Consider the following 22603-nt stretch of genomic DNA (forward strand, 5'->3'; position numbering starts at 1 on the left):
TTACCGATTTAACGTAAGACCAGAACTTCCGAGGATTTTCTGTCAAGTCGGTACATAGAATTTTACTTTCGAATTCACTGAACGCTTCATGCATAGCCCTCCTTACGCTAACTTTGACATTGTTTAGCTTCTGTTTGTCTGAGAGGTTTTGGCTGCATTTAAACTTGGAGTGAAGCTCTCTTTGCTTTCGCAGTAGTTTCCTAACTTTGTTGTTGTACCACGGTGGGTTTTTCCCGTCCTTCACAATTTTACTCGGCACGTACCTGTCTAAAACGCATTTTACGATTGCCTTGAACTTTTCCATAAACACTCAACATTGTCAGTGTCGGAACAGAAATTTTCGTTTTGATCTGTTAGGTAGTCTGAAATCTGCCTTCTATTACTCTTGCTAAACAGATAAACCTTCCTCCCTTTCTTTATATTCCTATTAACTTCCATATTCAGCTGCAACGGCCTTATGATCACTGATTCCCTGTTCTGCACATACAGAGTTGAAAAGTTCGGGTCTGTTTGTTATCATTAGGTCCAAGATGTTATCTCCACGAGTCGGTTCTCTGTTTAATTGCTCGAGGTAATTTTCGGATAGTGCACTCAGTATAATGTCACTCGATGCTCTGTCCCTACCACCCATCCTAAACATCTGAGTGTCCCAGTCTATATCTGGTAAATTGAAATCTCCACCTAAGACTATAACATGCTGAGAAAATTTATGTGAAATGTATTCCAAATTTTCTCTCAGTTGTTCTGCCACTAATGCTGCTGAGTCGGGAGGACGGTAAAAGGAGCCAATTATTAACCTAGCTCGGTTGTTGAGTGTAACCTCCACCCATAATAATTCACAGGAACTATCCACTTCTACTTCACTACAGGATAAACTACTACTAACAGCGACGAACACTCCACCACCGGTTGCATGCAATCTATCCTTTCTAAACACCGTCTGTACCTTTGTAAAAATTTCGGCAGAATTTATCTCTGGCTTCAGCCAGCTTTCTGTACCTATAACGATTTCAGCTTCGGTGCTTTCTATCAGCGCTTGAAGTTCCGGTACTTTACCAACGCAGCTTCGACAGTTTACAATTACAATACCGATTGCTGCTTGGTCCCCGCATGTCCTGACTTTGCCCCGCACCCGTTGAGGCTGTTGCCCTTTCTGTACTTGCCCAAGGCCATCTAACGTGTGCGTGCTTTCACTAGAGAAAGAGTAAAAGCTCTGAAGTTAGTATAAGTAGTTTTCTGTTGCCTGATTCTATGTTCATTTTACATATTATTCCATTGTATATATGTAATTGAGGAAAGGGGTAAAATCAAGAGAAAAAAAATTATATTATTATTGGGAATGGGATAAGACCAAATGTATAATTGCTATGTTATAAGGTTGTCTTATTTACAAACCAGCAAACATTTCTCTTTGTGTTGCGTGTTTTGGACTTACAGTTTTAATGATACTTTCTACATCCTCACACTGCAAGGTAGAATAACACGGAACAACAAGAAATTGTAGCCCGTTTTTTCCCCATTCGTATTTCTTGCTGTATTACAGAATTACTCTTAAACTGCGAAGAACAGAGAATAGGGATGGCTATGTATGAAGCAATATTTTTGTTATGTGAATTGTTATGAAATTTAAATTTTGATATAGTTTATGATTGTGTTTTCTGTTCTTACGCTCTTGCAGGCTGGATTAAAGAAACCTGAAGCACACAATCAGGCTAAAGCAGTACTACTAGAAATGGGGCACTTCTTCCAGGTCCAGGTACGCTATACATTTTAGTCAATGATATGAATATAATAGAGGGAAACATTCCACGCGGGAAAAATATATCTAAAAACAAAGATGATTTGACTTACCATACGAAAGCGCTGGCAGGTCCATAGACACACAAACACACACAAACAAACACAAACATACACACAAAATTCAAGCTTTAGCAACCAACGGTTGCTTCATCAGGAAAGAGGGAAGGAGAGGGAAAGATGTGGGAAGGATGTGGGTTTTAAGGGAGAGGGTAAGGAGTCATTCCAATCCCAGGAGCGGAAAGACTTGCCTTAGGGGGAAAAAGGGACAGGTATACACTCTCTTGCTCGGCGCGCGCGCCCACACACACACACACACACACACACACACACACACACACACACACATATATCCATCCACACATACACAGACGCAAGCAGACATTTGTAAAGGCAAAGAGTTTGGGCAGAGATGTCAGTCGAGGCAGAAGTACAGAGGCGTCAGTCGAGGCAGAAGTACAGAGGCAAAGATGTTGTTGAAAGACAGGTGAGGTATGAGTGGCGGCAACTTGAAATTAGCGGAGGTTGAGGCCTGGCGGATAACGAGAAGAGAGGATATACTGAAGGGCAAGTTCCCATCTCCGGAGTTGTTGGTGTAATGCTTCAGGGATTCTGGACTGGAGCAGATTCGTTTGCCACGAAGACCTAGGCTGTAGGGAAGGGACCGTTTGATGTGGAATGGGTGGCAGCTGTCATAATGGAGGTACTGTTGCTTGTTGGTGGGTTTGATGTGGACGGATGTGTGAAGCTGGCCATTGGACAGATGGAGGTCAACGTCCGTCCACATCAAACCCACCAACAAGCAACAGTACCTCCATTATGACAGCTGCCACCCGTTCCACATCAAACGGTCCCTTCCCTACAGCCTAGGTCTTCGTGGCAAACGAATCTGCTCCAGTCTGGAATCCCTGAAGCATTACACCAACAACCTGAAAACAGCTTTCGCATCCTGCTACTACCCTCCCGACCAGGTACAGAAGCAAATAACCAGAGCCACTTCCTCATCCCCTCAAATTCAGAACCTCCCACAGAAGAACCAAAAAAGTGCCTCACTTGTGACAGGATACTTTCCGGGACTGGATCAGACTCTGAATGTGGCTCTCCAGCAGGGATACGGCTTCCTCAAATCCTGCCCTGAAATGAGATCCATCCTTCATGAAATCCTCCCCACTCCACCAAGTGTGTCTTTCCGCCATCCACCTAACCTTCGTAACCTCTTAGTTCATCCCTATGAAATCCCCAAACCACCTTCCCTACCCTCTGGCTCCTACCCTTGTAACCGCCCCCGGTGTAAAACCTGTCCCATGCACCCTCCCACCACCACCTACTCCAGTCCTGTAACCCGGAAGGTGTACACGATCAAAGGCAGAGCCACGTGTGAAAGCACCCACGTGATTTACCAACTGATCTGCCCACACTGTGAAGCTTTCTATGTGGGAATGACCAGCAACAAACTGTCCATTCGCATGAATGGACACAGGCAGACAGCGTTTGTTGGTAATGAGGATCACCCTGTGGCTAAACATGCCTTGGTGCACGGCCAGCACATCTTGGCACAGTGTTACACCGTCCGGGTTATCTGGATACTTCCCACTAACACCAACCTGTCAGAACTCCGGAGATGGGAACTTGCCCTTCAGTATATCCTCTCTTCTCGTTATCCGCCAGGCCTCAACCTCCACTAATTTCAAGTTGCCACCACTCATACCTCACCTGTCTTTCAACAACATCTTTGCCTCTGTACTTCCGCCTCGACTGACATCTCTGCCCAAACTCTTTGCCTTTACAAATGTCTGCTTGTGTGTGTGTGTGTGTGTGTGTGTGTGTGTGTGTGTGTGTGTGCGCGCGTGCGCGCGCGAGTGTATACCTGTCCCTTTTTCCTCCTAAGGTAAGTCTTTCCGCTCCCAGGATTCGAATGACTCCTTACCCTCTCCCTTAAAACCCACATCCTTTCATCTTTCCCTCTCCTTCCCTCTTTCCTGACGAAGCAACCGTTGGTTGCGAAAGCTTGAATTTTGTGTGTGTGTTTGTGTTTGTTTGTGTGCCTATTGACCTGCCAGCGCTTTCGTATGGTAAGTCACATCATATTTGTTTTTATATACACATTTTAGTCATTGTTATTGAAGTGATGCAGTTTTTCTCCAATAAGTAGAGCATTATGTATCTGGAGCTCAGGGACTCCAGGCAATGCTAGCATATCAGATAGTCTAGCAATTAGTTTATGAACTTGAGAATGTGTCCATATACATGTTTATGACAATTATTGTATTTGTTTATTTGAAAATGATTTTTATTTTATTTTGTTTTTCACATCTTCACGTCATATAGGATCTGTGGAATGACTATTTAATATAAGCATATAATATCTTTCATAAAATATGAACTCTGCTTTTGCATCTTGGCAGGGATCTCCTCAGTACCAGTCTTTGGAGTGAGCAGTGTACGTAGTTTTGTCTAACCATGAGCTCCAAGCTAGTTGCATAATTCCAGAACTTAAAGTTTTCAGTTTTGCTCTTTGTATCCTTAGCCACCACTGCTATAGATATCTCTGGGTTTTCTCCCTTCTTCCTGTCTTTCTAATTGGTTGTTTCTGTGATTAATGTTGTGACACTAAATTTGGAAGCATGAGGAATGGAGTTTAGATCCTCTTATGTTAATATAAAAACAAGTCAATGTTAATATAAAAACAAGTCAATGTTCAAACAAATTCTTTCTCCCTCTTTAGGATGACTATTTGGATTGTTTTGGTGATTCTGATGTTACTGGAAAGGTTGGAAGTGATATTGCCACAGGAAAATGCTCATGGCTGGCTGTGACAGCTCTGCAACGAGCAAACCATCAACAGCAAATAGTGTTTAAGGTAAGATGCTTTAATCGTATTGAAACCTTGCCATATTTATATATTTAGTGCTTCTTATTTATATATGATTGCCATTCAGTCAAATTCATCAGTATAGTGTACAGAAATGTGAAATATATCCCTGGAATACTGTTTGAAATCACTATACTGCTGTATACATGTTGCACTTGAGTACTATTCCAGTAAATAAATAAGCTGAGGTAGAACAACTGTGTTAGGTAGAGGAAAATTTCCTCTAATTGTAGAGATAAAGATTCACATTAACTCCCTTAACTTCAGTGTTTGCAGTGTAATCACTGGTTTCCTCAGGCTAAATGAGATCAATTTAGAGTGTAAAAAACAAATTTGAGAGATTCTAACGTATGAATAACCACTTTGTGAGTAGAAGCAAAGTGTAAAACAAGTATGCAAAGCAACGAAGCTATTACTGCTGTGCTTAGAAAAAATACTGTGGACGTTACAGTGAGCTTTGCGGTATGCCGTATGGTTGAAGCCGGAGGTCTCCACTGGCAAGGAATGTAATTTAGTTTGAATGGAAAGATCTATAAATGTACCTTGGAGTGTAGTTATCATGTGCTGGCAGCTAACATAAAGTGTCATTTAACAATGAGATCATGGATGAATACTGATTATTTAATGTTACTTGTGTAGATATACAGATAATAATAAATCTGGGATAGTACAAAAACTGCAGGAAAACTGAACTACAAGCTTCTCAAAATCCTTTGGCAAAAATTTAGCCTCTTTGTTAACCCCAATCACCTTTTTTATTCAGATGGTGGAAGAAATCATAAAATTAAATTTTAAATACCAATGTAACTTTTCATTGTATATTATGCTTCTGTATTCCAGAACTATAAACTTTTAGTTTGTGTGTAAAAAAATAAGTATTTAACTGTCATTTATAGTTCATATTCAAAGTACAGATATAAATTTTCCAAGAGCCACCAAAATAGAAATGTTTTATTATGTTCATTATTAACAATTGTATCTCTGATGTCAGTAGTCCCAGTGCCAACATTTCAATGGAAAAAAATTTCACTTATGTCACTTATCTTTGGGGTACCATTTACAGTTATTTCAATAAGCAGTAATATTAGTTGCAAATATAATAAAGAAAATTTCCATAAGAACTAAATATATACAGAAATAACAAGGTGTATGAAATGTTCTTGAATCAACATAATTTAGATGCAGGCATCATTCACAAAAGTATTGCATTTGATTCATATGTATGCTTATTTTAAGTGAATTGCTAGCAATAAGTAACATATAACATATCCCCAATAAATCATACTTGCAGTATTAGTGTCTTGTGTTAATGAAAGTGGTGTATTATGTCATTTACAAAAAATGAAATGAAGTGCTACCCAGTTTAATCACAATAACCCTCGCACAGCATATGAGCAAAATTCTGACATCATCATAATGAAACTGCCCAATGTTCATTCTTGAGTATAATATGATGTTTATGGAAAAAGTAATTTCCGCATAAGAATTTTTTTTTTGAAAATGAGTCTATTTTGAAACCAGTAACTGTGTATGACCAATATTATCTTCTGATGTTAAATATTATGCGTAAACTGTAAATAACAAATAAAATTAAAGTATCCTGAATTTACATTTCGTGACATTACATTGATGTAATAGAGCTAGAGAAGGCTACAAAGAACTTTACATTTTTTCAATTATCTCTGGTGGAGACATGAGGGTTCTTGCTTTTTGCCAAAGAGATAGGGCTTTCTATCTTTGGTTAAGATTCCTCGCTCTAAGGTTCATTTTCTTTCACACTCCAAGCATATATGGCATCCATTACATACCACAATTCATTTGTGTCATGTATTTCACATACTAGAATACATCAGCTCACATATTCTCTTGTATAACATATTCTCATGTATAACAGGCTTTTGATTACTGAACCTACACTACAGAAGGTATCATCATCAAATAATTTTTCTCATTAGTGCTCAGATATATGCGATGTAGATTTCCACATTGAACATCATAAGATAATTGGGATTGAAATAGAACTTTTATAGATTGTTGAGCAAATATAGCATATTAAGCAGAAAATCAATGTGTGTTAAAAGTTAAATACACTATTATTATCTACAGATCATATCACGAAGTCAAGTGCAAAAATCATTCATAATGTAAGAAAATGTACTATTTCTATAAAGACTCAAAAGACAATTTGTATTATACAAAGTTAAATATAATGCTGAAGGATTTTCCAACAAGTATTACTTCATCCTGGCAGATTAAAACTGTGTGCCGGACCGAGACTCGAACTCTGGACCTTTGCCTTTCGCGGGCAAGTGCTCTACCGACTGAGCTACCCAAGCACGACTCACGCCCCGTCCTCACAGCTTTACTTCTGCCAGTACCTCGTCTCCTACCTTCCAATCTTTACAGAAGCTCTCCTGCGAACCTTGCAGAACTAGCACTCCTGAAAGAAAGGATATTGCGGAGACATGGCTTAGCCACAGCCTGGGGGATGTTTCCAGAATGAGATTTTCACTCTGCAGTGGAGTGTGCGCTGATATGAAACTTCCTGGCAGATTAAAACTGCCAGGAAGATTCATATAAATTATTTCATATAAATTATTGTTGTTTGCTATGTGTGCATTGAGTTCTTTTCTATTAAGTTTAAACTGTTTTCAAAATACATTTGAGTGCTTCTCCTGTCAGTGAAGTTGCAATTGTTTACAAAATTTGGATAATCTTTGCCAGATTGATTCTCTACATATAACAGGTTTTTAATAATTTCCTGTGTTCAGTCTCAAAAACTTGTCTGCTTCTGAAAATTCATATACCACATTTTCGCTTTCCTCACACGAAACTCTTCTTTATGGCAAGAGCATAGTTTATACCCAATTCTGCATCATCTACATCACTTCTAACATCAACAATGCCTACTTAATCATTACAGAAGTTAACTACATTCTCATATGTCCTAACTACATCAAACACACAAGTTTTCAATATTATTAACAATATTAGACTCAGTTCACATTCTTGACTACATTTTTGGTTTTAGCAAGAATATTCTTAACATTAACTTTACTTTCATGTCTGTTTACTGCCTATTTTTCTATTATTAAGTCTGATTTCATTGATCAGTCTAGATTCTGCTTAAACCATTTTCCTCTGTACCACTTGTACTCATAACTTTTTCAGCCCTTACCCAAGACAACAAATTTCGTTTTACAGTATTTTTATTTTTTCCCTTGTAGACTGTTCAAGGGTGACAGTAGTCTGTTCTTTACTTTCAGTAATTGATTGTTGAAAAGTTTGAAATTGTTCTGTAGTTATCCAGTTATCAACTGGATCACTTGTCCTCTGCTGTGTAACATAAACTGACATATCATCACAGACATCTTTACTGAATCTAAATTCTTTTGGTCTGTCGGCCATTTCTTCCTCTTGTTTAATAGTGGTGTCTATATCCCCCAAGTCCGGAAGGTATGACTTTCTCTTCCTCTGGTTCTGTTTCTGTCGTGGTTATCAATTCACTTTTTGCATTTAAAAAAAAAGAGTACTACACTATTTAATGATTTTATATCTGTGGTACTTATCTTCACATGTCACAGTTTGTGGTTAGAGTCATCAGTGTTGCATGTTTAATCCTTTGTTGTTTTCATGTGTGTTTCAGTACATGTTAAACTGTCGTGATTCATGCAACATACTCATTTAATTAGAATACATTTCATTTATTTACCCTTGCTCTGATCCAATACCCTCTTATTATTGCTGCTTGAAAATAATTGTATTATTATTAGTTACCAAATCTCACTAATTGCCTATGTTATTTGGTTGCCTTCAGCATTCTCATACTTTGAGATGAAAAAGTGGAAAAATTAGAAAATATATTTTGAAAGCCACCTTCTTATAAAGTAAATATTTCTTCTACTTGCCTTGTGCTGATTGTCCACTGTTTGTCATTCTCATTGTTGGCATAGTTGTTTTTTGGGGATTGCTTTTTGCAAAAAGAGGATTTTTCTAGGTATGGAGTAGTTCCATATATAATTCATAAATTAATTTGTCACAGCCATTTAAATTAGTTCTTCCATAAATTTTATTCATTCTTTTGTTAATTTCACATCATCTTAATACTGTTTATACACAGTACTTTTTCAATGCATTCATACAACACACACTCACATACAATTACTGCTGTGCCACAAAGCTTTATAGCAAAGAGCATGTGCAAAATTTACTCTAAAGTCATTGACAGTTTTTTCAAAAAGTGATTTTTTTATAGAATTTTGAATTAAATTTGCAGCATTAACATAATCTATTTATGTTAAGTTTTAGACTTCTTTAACTCATTTTTTAAAATCTTGTTTGATATTAACAATTGTGCACATATCTTTGATTTCAGTGGTCTCAATTCCAATATTTTAATGAGAAAAGGATTTCACTTGTCACTGTTTTTCATATTATCATATACAAAAGTTCTAATTATCAGTGATATAGTGATGTTAATTAATAATGTATTATAATAAAGAAATTTCCCAAACTGCAATTTATACAAAATATTCTTGAGTTAACATTATTTAAAGGCAGATGCATTTTGTATTGATACATATGTGTAATTAATATAAATGGCTTGCTACTAGTAAGTAACAAAACAAAGACCTGATAAATTGTACTCTCCTCATGGAACCATGGACCTTGCCATTTGTAGGGAGGCTTGCTTGCCTCACTGATACAGATAGCCGTATTGTAGGTGCAATGGCAACAGAGGGGCAACTGTTGAAATACCAGACAAATGTGTGGTTCCTGAAGAGGAGCAGCAGCTTTTTCAGTAGTTGTAAGGGCAAGTCAGGATGATTGATTGAACTGGCCTTGTAACCTCAACCAAAACAGCATTGCTGTGCTGGTAGTGTTAACAGCTGAAAGCAAGGGAAAAGTACAGCTGTAATTTTTCCCAAGGGCATACAGCTTTACTGTAGGGTTAAATGATGATGCCGTCCTCTTGGGTAAAATATTCCGGAGGTAAAATAGACTCCCATTCGGATCTCTGGGTGGGGACTACTCAGGATGACGTCATCAACAGGAGAAACAAACTTGGCATTCTAAGAATTGGAGCATGGAATGTCAGATCCTTGGATCGGGCAGGTAGGTTAGAAAATTTAAAAAGGAAAATGGATAGGTTAAAGTTAGGTATAGTAGGAATTAGTGAAGTTCAGTGGCAGGAGGAACAGGACTACTGGTCAGGTGAATACAGGGTGATAAATAAAAAATCCAATAGCGGTAATGCAGGAGTAGGTTTAATAATTAATTAAAAAAAAAAAAATAGGAATGCGGATAAGCTACTGCGAACAGCATTGTGAATGCATCATTGTAGCCAAGATAGAAACAAGCCCACACCTACCACAAGTTTATGTGCCGACTAACTCTGCAGATGGTGAAGAGATTGAAGAAATGTTTGATGAGATAAATAAATTATTCAGACCTTTAAGGGAGACGAAAATTTAATAGTCACGGGGAACTGGAATTAGATAGTAGGAAAAGGAAGAAAAGCAAAAGTAGTAGTGAATATGGATTGGGGGTAAGGAATGAAAGAGGAGCCTGCCTAGTAGAATTTTGCACAGAGCATTACATAATCATGAGCTAACACTTGGTTTAAGAGTCATGAAAGAAGGTTGTATACGTGGAAGAGACCTGGAGACACCGGAAGGTTTCAGATTGATTATGTAACGGTAAGCTAGAGATTTAGGAACCAGGTTTTAAACAGTAAGACATTTCCAGGGAGAGATGTGGACTCTGACCACAATTTATTGGTTGTGAACTGTAGATTAAAACTGAAGAAATTGCAAAAAGTTGGGAATTTAAGGAAATGGGACCTGAATAAATTGAAAGAACCAGAGTTTGTAGAGAGTTTCAAAGGAAGCATTAGGAAATGATTGAAAAGAACAGGGGAAAGGAATACAGTAGAAGAAGAATTTGTGGCTTTGAGAGATGAAATATTGAAGACAGCAGAGGATCAAGTAAGTAAGAAGACGAGGGCTAGTAGAAATCCTTCGGTAACGGAAGAGATATCGAATTTAATATATGAGAGAAAATGTAAAAATGCATTAAATGAAGCAGGCGAAAAGGAATACAAACATCTCAAAAATAAGATCAACAGAAAGTGAAAATGGCTTACCGGGAATGGCGAGAGGACAAATGTAAGGATGTAGAAGCATATATCACTAGGGCTCAGATAGAAGCCACCTACAGGAAAATTAGAGAGACCTTTGGAGAAAGAGAACCACCTGTATGAATATCAAGAGATCAGATGGTAAACGAATCCTAAGCACAGAAGGGATAGCCGAAAGGTAGGAGTAGTATATGGAGCGTCTGTACAAGGGCGATATACTTGAGGGCAATATTATGGAAATGGAAGAGGACGTAGATGAAGATGAGATGGGAGATTAATACTGTGTGGAGAATTGACAGAGCACTTAAAGATCTAAGTCAAAAAAAGGATCCGGGAGTAGACAACATTCCGTTAGAATTACTGATAGCCTTGGGAGAGCCAGCCCTGACAAAACTCTTCCATCTGGTGAGCAAGATGGAAGAGACAGGTGAAATACCCTCAGACTTCAAGAAGAATATAATAATTCAAATTCCAAAGAAAGCAGGTGGTGACAGGTGTGAAAATTACCAAACTATCAGTTTAATAATTCACAGTTGCAAAACACTAAACAAATTCTTTATAGATGAATGGAAAAACTGGTAGAAGCTGACCTCGTGGGAAGATCAGTTTGGATTCTGTAGAAATATAGAACACGTGAAGCAATACTGACCCTACGACTTACCTTATAGGAGATGTTAAGGAAAGGCAAACCTATGTTTCTAGTATTTGTAGAATTAGAGAAAGCTTTTGACAATGTTGACTGAAATACTATCTTTCAAATTCTGAAGGAGGCAGGGTCAAATATAGGGAGCTAAAGGCTATTTACAATTTTTACAGAAACCAGATGGCAGTTACAAGAGTCAAAGGGCATGAAAGGAAAGCGGTGATGGAGAAGGGAGTGAGACAGGGTTGTGGCCTATCTCTGATGTTATTCAAAATGTGTATTGAGCAAGCAGTAAAGGAAAAAAAAGAAACATTTGGAGTAGGAATTGTAATCCAGGGAGGAGAAATAAAAATATCAAGATATGCTGATGACATTGTAATTCTATCAGAGACTGCAGAGAACTTGGAAAAACAGTTGAACAGTGTCTTGAAATGAGGGTATAAGATGAACATCAACAAAAGCAAAACAAGGTTAATGGAATGAAGTCAAATTAAATCAGGTAATGCTGACAGAATTAGATTAGGAAATAAGACACTTAAACTAATAGAAGAGTTTTGCTATTTGGGGAGCAAAATAACAGATGATGGTCGAAGTAGAGAGAATATAAAATGCAGACTGGCAATGGAAAGAAAAGCGTTTCTTAAGAAGAGAAGTTTAACATCGAGTACAGATTTAAGTGCCAGGAAGTCTTTTCTGAAAGTATTTGTATATGAAAGTGAAACATGGACAACAAACAGTGTAGACAAGTAGAGAATAGAAGCTTTTGATGTGGTTCTACAGAAGAATGCTGAATATTATAGGAGTAGAATAGTAGATCACATAACTAATGAAGAGGTACTGAATAGAATTGGGGAGAAGAGGAATTTGTGGCACAACTTGAGTAGAAGGGATCAGTTGGTAGGACACATTCTGAGGCATCAAGGGATCACCAATTTGATATTGGAGGGTAAATGTATACACTAAGCAGATTCAGAAGGATGTAGGTTGCAGTAGTTACTCAGAGATGAAGAGACTAGCACAGGTTAGAGTAGCATGGAAAGCTGCATCAAACCAGATGTTGGACTGAGGACAACAACAACAACATATAAGTGTATCAAGTTGTTCATTATGGTGGTGTATTGTGTGGTTTACTAAAAATTGATTGTAAGGCAATGCCCAATTTCATTACAAACTTCGCATTACTGACGCTCACATCCACATCTCAGTCCATATAAAACCAACCCTTCCACATCAAACTGTCCCTTCCCAACAGGTTAGGCATCCATACAAAATGTATCTGCTGCACCACTGAATATCTCAACACCTACACCAACATTGTCTCACAAGTTTGCCTCTCCCACAATTATCCCACAGATCTCATTCACTGGACAGTATCATCTCACACCCACACTAATGCAGTTGCCATTTCCAAAAAACTCAGTAGCACCCCTATTGTCCCCTTTGACTGTTCAGATCTTGAATGCCTCAATACTCTGCTCCACCAAAGCTGTGAGTTGCTTGAATCAAACCCTGAAATGAGATCCACACTTCCTCATATCCTATCCCCACTGCCCACCTTTGCCATACACCACCCTTGTAACCTCATAACATCCTAGTCAAACCTTACAACATTCATAAACCATCATCCCAACCTCAACATTTGCTTCCTACTAAACTATCTTTACTTCTCACTCTGTCTGTATCATGTCTGGACCCATGGACAGCGCAACAGCATTGACAAGAATTCCCCTGATCCCACTATGCTGAAGGTCTCACTAAGCCCTCCAAATTCAGGCAATATGCTCTGAACCTAGTCCACTGATGGATTCCCATGCCATATCATCACACATCCCAAATCCTCACACCACTCCCAAGAGCCAACTACAAATCCTGGATCACTCATAAAACACCCTTTCCCAAACCTTTGCCACAAGGTTCATATCCCTGTGGAAGATCTTATACCCATGCAGCAATTCCTGCACCAGTCCCATCACAGGCTTGTTCAACTCTGTAAGAGGTAGGGCTGCATGTGAAAGCAGTAATGTTGTACACCAGCTCAGCTGCAATTTCTGCTCGCCATTTTATACGCACATGACCACCAAATAGCTGTCTACCTGAATGAATGGCCACTGCCAGACTGTGGCCAGGAGGATTGTTCGCCATCCAGCGGCACAACACACTTCAGAGCACAACATGCTCTTAATTTCAATTGCTCCTTCACAACACGTGTTGTCTGGATCCTTCTGCCGAACACCAGCTTCAAAGAGAGTTATCCTTGCAACACTTGCTTTGTTCTTAAAATCCTCCTGTATTCACTATCCACTTGCCTTCGTCTCCGCGCACTTGATCGATACTAAATTTTTCTATACTTGTATGTAACTTAGTGATCAAATCTTCATCTTGGGCCTTTACACTTGTGATAACGGCCTTTAATTCAGCAGGTACTTGTTCTCTAAAGGTTTCAAATAAATCTTCTGTAAGTTGCACCATACACTGGGTGAACACAGCAAACATTTACAAAGTACTCGGTGTAGTACTCATCTTCTCTTGCCAGTGACTGTCTGTGCATATCCAGTGGAATGTTATAAAAATGATTTTGGTAATTAAAACACCTGATTTGCCGCACTAAACAGATCACAAAAAAGGAAAAAAATTGAAGTTGGTTTTAATACTGCTCACCAAAATTTCTTGTGTAGCTCATCGTGTCGCAGTGCTGATGAGAAGCTGGATTGCTATGCTGGGCAAACTGTGTTACTGGAGGTTGGAGAGTGGCAGATGGTGCCATTATTGTCACTTATTTATAAGTTATTCAGTGACACACAAATTCTTCTACTTCGTCGTAATATTTCAGCTATTGCCCAAGTTGCTAAGGATAATAGCAATATTTGTCAATGAAGTCTTCCTCCAATAATTGTTAATTTGTACTTGATTAGTATTTAATATATTCTTCTTATACAGATTTTGTTGATTTTCTGGCACAAAAGTATTTTAGATTCTGCACTTGGAGCATCACAATGACGCGCTCCCTTATGTCTCAAATAGTGCGTGTGTTCAGATTGCGATTGATGTTACTATTAAACTTTGAATTGCTGCCACTTGAAATACTGTTCAGACACACCGTGTAGTTCTTCTTGATATGGACTTTGTCACCATTGCAACCTATCTTATTCTGGAATTTGTAAACTGTTATCAAGTCCCAACAGTCTACCAAATAACAAAAAGCTCTTCTGCTCAATGCCGTTATAGTGAGTCTTCAGTTACAATGTTGTATGCAAGATAACATTGTCTTGTGTCCTCTGTGATGTCAGCACCCTTGTCAAGAAGGCACCTTTATTTGCTGGGGCACCATACTTCTCTGAGCTGGGATGTCATAGCACAGTATAGCTGCCAAGCCAGCAGTTGCTACAATGCTTAGAAAACTTCCATCTTTGTCGTCCCACCTTGGAGATGCACGGTGCCCATCCTTCCCAATTTACATGCACAGACAATAATAAATGTCCAAACAGTTTACACTTCTAAAGAAATTAGCTAATAATAAATGCTTTCACTGTGGTGATAATTGTTTGTTGGTGGGGTAGACATCAGGCAACGTATCACTTTACCAAGAGCATTATACGAAAGCCTGTGGTACTCAGTGACTTGTCTTTTATTTGTAGTCAAACAAGTGTGGTTTTATGAAGTCACATCCCTGACAATATCCAATGTACATCAAGTGGTATCAAGATGGCAGCTAGTGTTAATATACATAGTTTTGCTATGAAAAAATGTGGAAATTATACCTATAAAAACAGTGTGTGCATGCAAATTGTAGTGATGAAATCAGAAAGATAAATGATTGTATAAGGAGTCTGCAACTAACCATTAATGTACTAATGAGCGAACTAAAAAAACTTACATCTGAAAAGTGTGAACTGACCGCAAACTTGCCTCACAGTAACCTTGAAATTCCAGGCAAAGTGAAAATCAGAGTGCCACATTCTCAGCAAAACTTGTTAAATGAACCTAATATCGTATTCACAAGCAGATTCAGTGTGCAGTCAGCTGTGCAAGATAAGAAACATTGTCCATGTGATAAAACTCACTTTCAAGCTGATGAAACTACAAACACGCGGAGTGATACATCCAAAAGAATGCTTAACAACTCGGTTACTATTATGGAAGGAAGAGAGTCTGAAAGATTTGAACACTTGCGTGACTTAAATATCAAGTGTTTGTTCAGCACTGATACCAAATGTTTTGGCTGGAACGCTGGCAGCCCTTCTAAACATGCAAAGAAACCTGAACGAAAAAAAGTAATTGTTATGGCAGACAGTCATGGTCATGGATTTGCTCACCTTCTGAACGGTCAAATCCAGTGTACAAACAATCGCTTATATAAAGCCTGGTGCTTTTATGTCAGAAGTTTGAAAGCATGTACGATCAACAGAAGTTGCTGACTTATTTTTTTGTGCTATTTGGTAGGTCAAATGATGTATACAAAAACTAAACTCTCATATCAAAATGAGAACTAAAAAGGTGCTTAGGACAGTTGACACACACAAATGTTTTAGTGCTGAACATCCCACATTGGCATGACTTATCATCTCGGTCATGCATAAATAAAGAAATAATCAATGCCTACCAACAAATTTCATTCCTTTGCAAACATTTCAGAAATGTACAACTCGTAAATGTTAGTGGTATTGGGCGCAGATTTCATACATTACATGGATTGCACATTAACAACACAGGGAAAAACTGTTTGTCAAAAAAATAATAGAAACTATCAACAAGAGGCATCAAACACTCAAAAGCAAAGTCACATGGTCTGCCCCCCGCCTCCCTCCAAATATTGAAAGGAAGCAATGCCAACAAGAGCTCTAGTCACTAACATCAACAGCAATAAAAGAAGAAACAAGGTCCCCCCCCCCCCCCCCAATTTTCAGTCACAGGAACAACAGTGAATGCAGTAACAGCTGTATCAATTGCTGACCCAGCTCTAACACCAGCAGCAAAATCAACAGTAACATCAGCAGCAGAATCAACAACTGAAGCAGCTGAACAAGTAACAGGGGAGCCAAATACAGAAGAAAATTATGCAGCAGGTGATAATAGAAGAATAAGAGTAGTAGAGCAAAGGAAAACAGTACTTCCAGTACACCTGAACAATGTTTTATTGACAAGATAAAGCTAAACAATCAATTAAATATGCCAAAGTCTAAAAAATCTTGTAATTTCATGCTGATTCACCAAAATGTCCAATCATTGCAAAACAAATTAAGTGAACTTGAAATTTTACTTACTGATGAGTTAAAAAAGACGCTTCTGTAGTGTGTGTAACTGAACACTGGCTACCTAAAGATGCAATGTCAGTCACAAAACATGCAGACTTCAATCTTTCATCATCATTCTCTAGAGCTACATCTATTCATGGAGGGTCATGTATATCTGTTAAAACTGGTAGTGACTATTGTGACATAAAACCCATTGAACTATTAGCTGAAGAGAGAGTTTTTGAAGTATCTGCAGTTTGAACTAGCCACATTAAAATTAAATCATCTGTGTGTATAGGAGCCCTGATGGGAACTTAAATGATTTCTGTCATCAACTAGAAGCAGCTTTAAATACCGGTACTATAAAAAACTTCAATGAAACAGTGATCATATGTGGAGATTTTAATACTGATTTTCAGGAAATCTCAAAAGATAAGCAAAGCTTAAACTTAAGTTATGAAGGACAAATTATTTCTTGCCCATCAAAAATTGCTGAGACTTTAAGTATTTTGCAAACATAAGTGAACAGTTAGAAAGTAAGGTGGAAGAACACAACAAAATACCACCTCCATCATCCAATAGCATAAGAAATGTGTCTGCATCATTGGTCAAATACAGAAGAAATATTATCAGTTATAAAAACTCTGAAAACAGGGTACTCATGTGGAATAGATGCGATTATTAAAAAATGCTGTCTTGCCGTAGCTGAACACTTCACACACTTGTGCAACAGCTCACTGGCATCAGGAACCTTCCCTTCATGCTTAAAAATAGCAAAACTGAAACCACTGCTCAAAAAAGGAAATCCAGAAGACGTTTCAAATTATAGGCCAATAGGCCTACTGCCTGTATTTTCAAAAATTTTAGAAAAAATATTTTATAAGAGCTTGTCTGATTTTCTAAATAAGCATAAAATTCTCTCTCCCTCACAGCATAGTTTCAGGAAAGGATATTAAACTGAGAGTGCAATATTTGAACTTGTTAATGAAATCCATACTAAACTGGACAAGAGTGAGCTTGTGACAGACAATGTGTCTTGATTTATCCAAAGCTGCCTTACTGCAGAAGCTTGACCAATTAGGAATTAGAGATATATCCAGTGAGTGGCTCAGGACGTACCTATGTGGACACAAACAGGTGGTTGAAGTGCAATATACTGACCATAACAAAAACAGCTGCTACTATTCAGGATATGAAAATGTGGAATACAATGTCCCTCAAGGATCAGTATTAGGGCCCATTCTGTTTCTCCACTATGCCAATGAATTTATATACAACAAGTATTGTCAAACAACCCTCCAATTTGCAGACGATGCAACCTTCGTTATTAATGGGAAAACAGAAGAAAAACTAAAAAACTCTGCTATCTAAACAATGAACGGCATAGAACAGTGGTTCAGCTGCAACGAGCTAGTTATAAACAAAGAGAAGACCACCCAAATATGCAAATAGAACTAAGGGACTGAGTTCTTGAAGATGCTGACAGCACAAAATTTCTGGGACTCTGTGAGGTAGGGGTGTGCTACATGATGAGGATCTTAAAAGGTTGTTGCAGCAAAACCAGCCACCAGCCTGTTAGTAGTATACTCCTCCCATGTGCATTCTCTAATTAAGTATAGCATAATCTTCTGGGGCAATGCAACAACAAATATTAAACTTTTCAGGATACAAAAGAGAATATTAAGAATTATTGAATGGGTAAGCAATAGGAAATAATGCAGACCCATGTTAAAAAAAAAAAATTTCAATTCTCCCTCTTCCTTGCATTTTTATCTGTGAAAGTCAGTTTTCATAAAACAATATATTAATAGACACCCAAATAGCTTATTAAAAAATGACTATATGCATGCATACAATACAAGACAAAAAAATCTGATCTTAATATGAAGCAGGTGAGAACATCACTGTGCCAAAAAGGCACTCTGCATATCGGTATAAAAATTTACAATAATATGCCTAACCATATTAAATCAGTAAGTAAAAAAGGCTAAAGTAAAGGCATATTTAATTGAGCATTCTTTTACAGTCTGACAGAGTACCTAGAAACCAAACAACTAAATATTCTACTTTGTATGTCTACTCTAATGTTTATTGTATATATGATTATTTGCTAAATTACTTAAATATCTAGTCCCTAGGAATGCAATACAAACTGTATTTTATGTTGTAAAGACTTAACCGTGTCCAATATCCTTGTATATTTTCTATACATGTAGGATTAGTATGAAATAATAAATAAATAAATGTCTCTTCATGTTGATATTCTGCCAACTCTAAAATTTGAGGAGCTGTTGAGCACTCGCGTGTAGTAGGAGCCACTGAGTAATTTCTTTTTAAGGAAAATGAAATTTTTATGGAGTATGCTGGAATTTTTTAAGGTAAAATAGTAATTGATTTTTTGTGTATTGGCCATACCCAAGATGTTATTCTTATCTTGGCTGTTGGATTATTGTCTTTTTTCCCTTAAATAAGTTATAATCTTTGCTGCACAGTCCACAGCAATATCTGAAAATGGGCTATGAAGAACCTGTTTATAGATATGGTAGCGGTAGTCATTGGAAGCAGTAGCCAGAGATTATAATGCAAGAGATTCTTCACATTATTTTAGTGTTTGAAACACTGCTTACAAATGTCAGGTAAATGATAAAACAGTTTATACAATAAAAGAACTAAACATGTATATTCTTGTTTCAGGAATGTTATGCTACAGATGACGAAGAAAAAATTGCTGTGATAAAAGAGCTTTATGACCAGCTAAAGCTTAAGTCTGTCTTTGCTGAGTATGAAGAACAAACATATAATTTCATTCATAGAAATATTCAGCAGCTTTCACATGGGTTGCCACATCATTTGTTCATAAGTTTTCTGAAAAAGATCTACAGACGCGGAAGTTAACTGTATTAGACGGAAAGATTATTTTTTTTACGTATAAATACAGCTTATTTCGTGCTTGTTCCTTTGTGTCTAAAGATGTTATCATTTGAGTGTTTTTATCAGCTTGTTACTGACATGATGTACAAGTGAAATAAAGAATCTATATATCCGTACATACTATAAAAATGAATGTATATATATTGGTACTGCATTTCCTCCTAAACCACTGGACCGATTTCAACCAAACTTGCCACACACATCACATACTGTCTAGAAATAATCGCTGTAGGAGTAAGAACCTCCTGCCTGCCAAAGGGTGCATGTGGGAGTGGAAAAGTAGCACAAATAGCCAGACTGTATCTGTCCAATATTTGAGTATGAGAACACTTAGTGACTTGCAACAAATTTTACACACAGTTTCAAACCTTTATGAAACTTTTTCTCACTGGCAACCCCCACAAAATGATGAAAGGAAAAAAGTTTATCACTTACTACATCTTCGCTGTTCATGCAGTAAAACTGCCACATGAAGCATGACATTTTAGTTTGTTACTTCTTTACTAGTAACTTTATTCACAACACATTTTGTAGACAGGATCCACCTATAACACTGGATGTATAATTATATTATTGTAAGACTCATTGTTATGGAGATATGGTGGCATCAACATTGAGCTGTTTGAAAATGAACTTTCAATACAGATACATGTGAAATGTGCATATGTGGGCAAAGCCGTGGGTAGAAAGGCTTCTCACAAACCCAGGATCAATTTCAACCAAATTTATTACACTTATTATGTACTATTAGGAAACAAATACTGTGGACATAAGAACCAGCAGCTTCCTATTAAGGTTAGGGTGATAACTTGGAGAGAGAAGGGGAAGTAGTAGTTTGACAGACAGAGGGGAGGAGGAGGAGGAGGAGGAGGAGGAGCAGGAGATGGAGTAATTGAAGATCAGAATAAATAAATACATATCTGTGTAACGCTTGATAGTCAGATAGTTCATTATATGAGAAAGATATGTTATATGGTTGTGTAACATTATGTAGTCGTGTTCACATACCATTGCTACATTCCACCAATACTGACAAAATCGTATGGAATCTCCTGTGCTTTTATTCTTCTGGTGGCATTCATTCACTATGAATCACTGGAGGTATTACAGTGTTCCACAAACATGGGCAATAGAGAAATCAGTAAATAAAATTGAGGCAAACAAAAGATACCTATGACAAGGTGATCACACATTTTGAAAATTGAATAGTACAAAACTATACAGTGTGTTGGAGATCACCATTACAAACTTCTAGAACTTGTAGAGGGGAGTGAGTACATAATATTTTGAATAGGAACCCATGTCCAGAAACATACTATTTCTGTGCTACAGCCATTTGAAAACATGTTTGCTACATAGGTATGCAACAGGTTAGTCATGGTGGGGGGTGGTTACATCAGATCGGCTGATGTCATTTGACCTCTCTGACTCTGTTTGAGCCTCATTCACATGTCTGTTAGTGCTAGAGCAACATGGATAAGTACACTTTGGCAGAATACACTGACATGATCCTTCTGAATGGCGAAGCTCAAGGTAATGGAAGAGCTGCTTGTCACCTTTATTGAGATCATTCTTCATTATGTCTGACTCTATTGCATACCCTTTTTGCCACAAGTACGCAACAGCTTCAAGAAAGGGTAACTTCACCATCAGCAGGCATGACTGTGGTGCTCCAAGGAGATGCTGCACATATGAATTGGAGGAGACCGTACTGCAGCATGTTGAAGAGAACTCATCAGTGAGTACATGAGCAATCTCTTTGCCTATTGAGTGGAATTGTGACACAAGTGATGTATTGGATCATGCCTAATCAATTACTTGTAAAAGTGGTCGCATTACCAACATGGTTGTAGTACAGAAACTATGTTTCCGGACATAGGTTCCAATTCAAAATAATGGTTACTCACATCCCTCTACATTTCCTAGAAATATGTTACGGGAATTTCCGAACACCCTGTATATAGGTTACACAGTTTGTTTTTAATATGCTTCCTAGTACTGAACATGTCAAGTTTGTATTGATATGAATTCATGTTTTTGTGATAAAGCAGAAAATCATTTTCTTACTCTCAATAGCCATAAAGAAGAATGTCAGGAGAAGGATTGCAAAACTGGCTTAATTTGAAAACAATCGTTATTAAATAGATCTTGACTTTGCCACTATAATGACAACTGATTGTAGTCTGTGTGAAGTTTTGTAAATTCTTTATTTCAAGTATTGAATAAAAGTAAGAGTTGAGTCATGCCACCCCAACTTACCACATTTCACATAGCATGTACTCCAGTGCATAATTCCAGAATAATATTTATAAGTTCCTTGATAGCTTTTACTACTTCTCCACTGGCTACACTGTTAGTAAAAATTGCTTTTTAGTAGAACTGGGCTTTGTTTCTGGTTTACTGCATGTTTCTGGTGAAATGTTTTTGTTTCAGATCTTTGGCTAGTCTAGTAACATGATTTTTGGAGATGTTTGCCATTTCTGCTTTTTGTTTTTATGTGTCAGGACAATGTTTTTCTTATAATCATGCAGGATGTATTGATAAATCAATCGACATGGTCACGCATACATCTGGCAAGGTTACTAGGTGCTGCACACAAGGTTACATCTGCCCGTACCAGGTTACGTGGGTAAGCAAGAGCGGGAGGTATAAGGGCTCAAATGGACTGTAACAGACTCACTTGTCTCTGCTCACTGATGTGTGGTACATGGTCTCTGGTGGATGAATTTACGAAGACCTTGTGCTACTCGTCCATTTTCTGTATGTTGATTTGGACTTCGTTATTCCCCACCGTCGATGTTTGGTTTGCACATGGATATGTCTATTTCCCTAAAATGATGCTGTCTTCGTTCTCCATTTGGCCGCATGCCATCCCTTCCATAAGTGAACTGAGGCATGTGTATGCACTGGGAGAGTGGTTACCAGTGAGAGAAACTTATTATTCTTCAGCACTAATGTTTTTCAGTAAATCATCAGAGTACTTTAATAGA

At 37.7% G+C, this 22603-nt stretch overlaps 1 protein-coding gene across 1 annotated transcript in view; it reads left to right on the plus strand.

Moving 5' to 3' along the window:
- LOC124798485 (farnesyl pyrophosphate synthase-like) overlaps positions 1 to 19720 on the plus strand; it is a 65305-nt gene extending 45585 nt beyond the window's left edge. The window contains exons 6-8 of the mRNA XM_047261923.1: positions 1679 to 1756; positions 4523 to 4657; positions 19377 to 19720. Of these exons, the coding sequence (XP_047117879.1) occupies positions 1679 to 1756; positions 4523 to 4657; positions 19377 to 19577 (414 nt within the window). The 3' untranslated portion in view covers positions 19578 to 19720. The remainder of the gene's footprint in view (positions 1 to 1678; positions 1757 to 4522; positions 4658 to 19376) is intronic.
- The last annotated feature ends 2883 nt before the right edge of the window (positions 19721 to 22603 follow it).

Source organism: Schistocerca piceifrons, chromosome 5 (assembly GCF_021461385.2).
Source record: "Schistocerca piceifrons isolate TAMUIC-IGC-003096 chromosome 5, iqSchPice1.1, whole genome shotgun sequence".
Lineage (NCBI taxonomy): Eukaryota > Metazoa > Arthropoda > Insecta > Orthoptera > Acrididae > Schistocerca > Schistocerca piceifrons.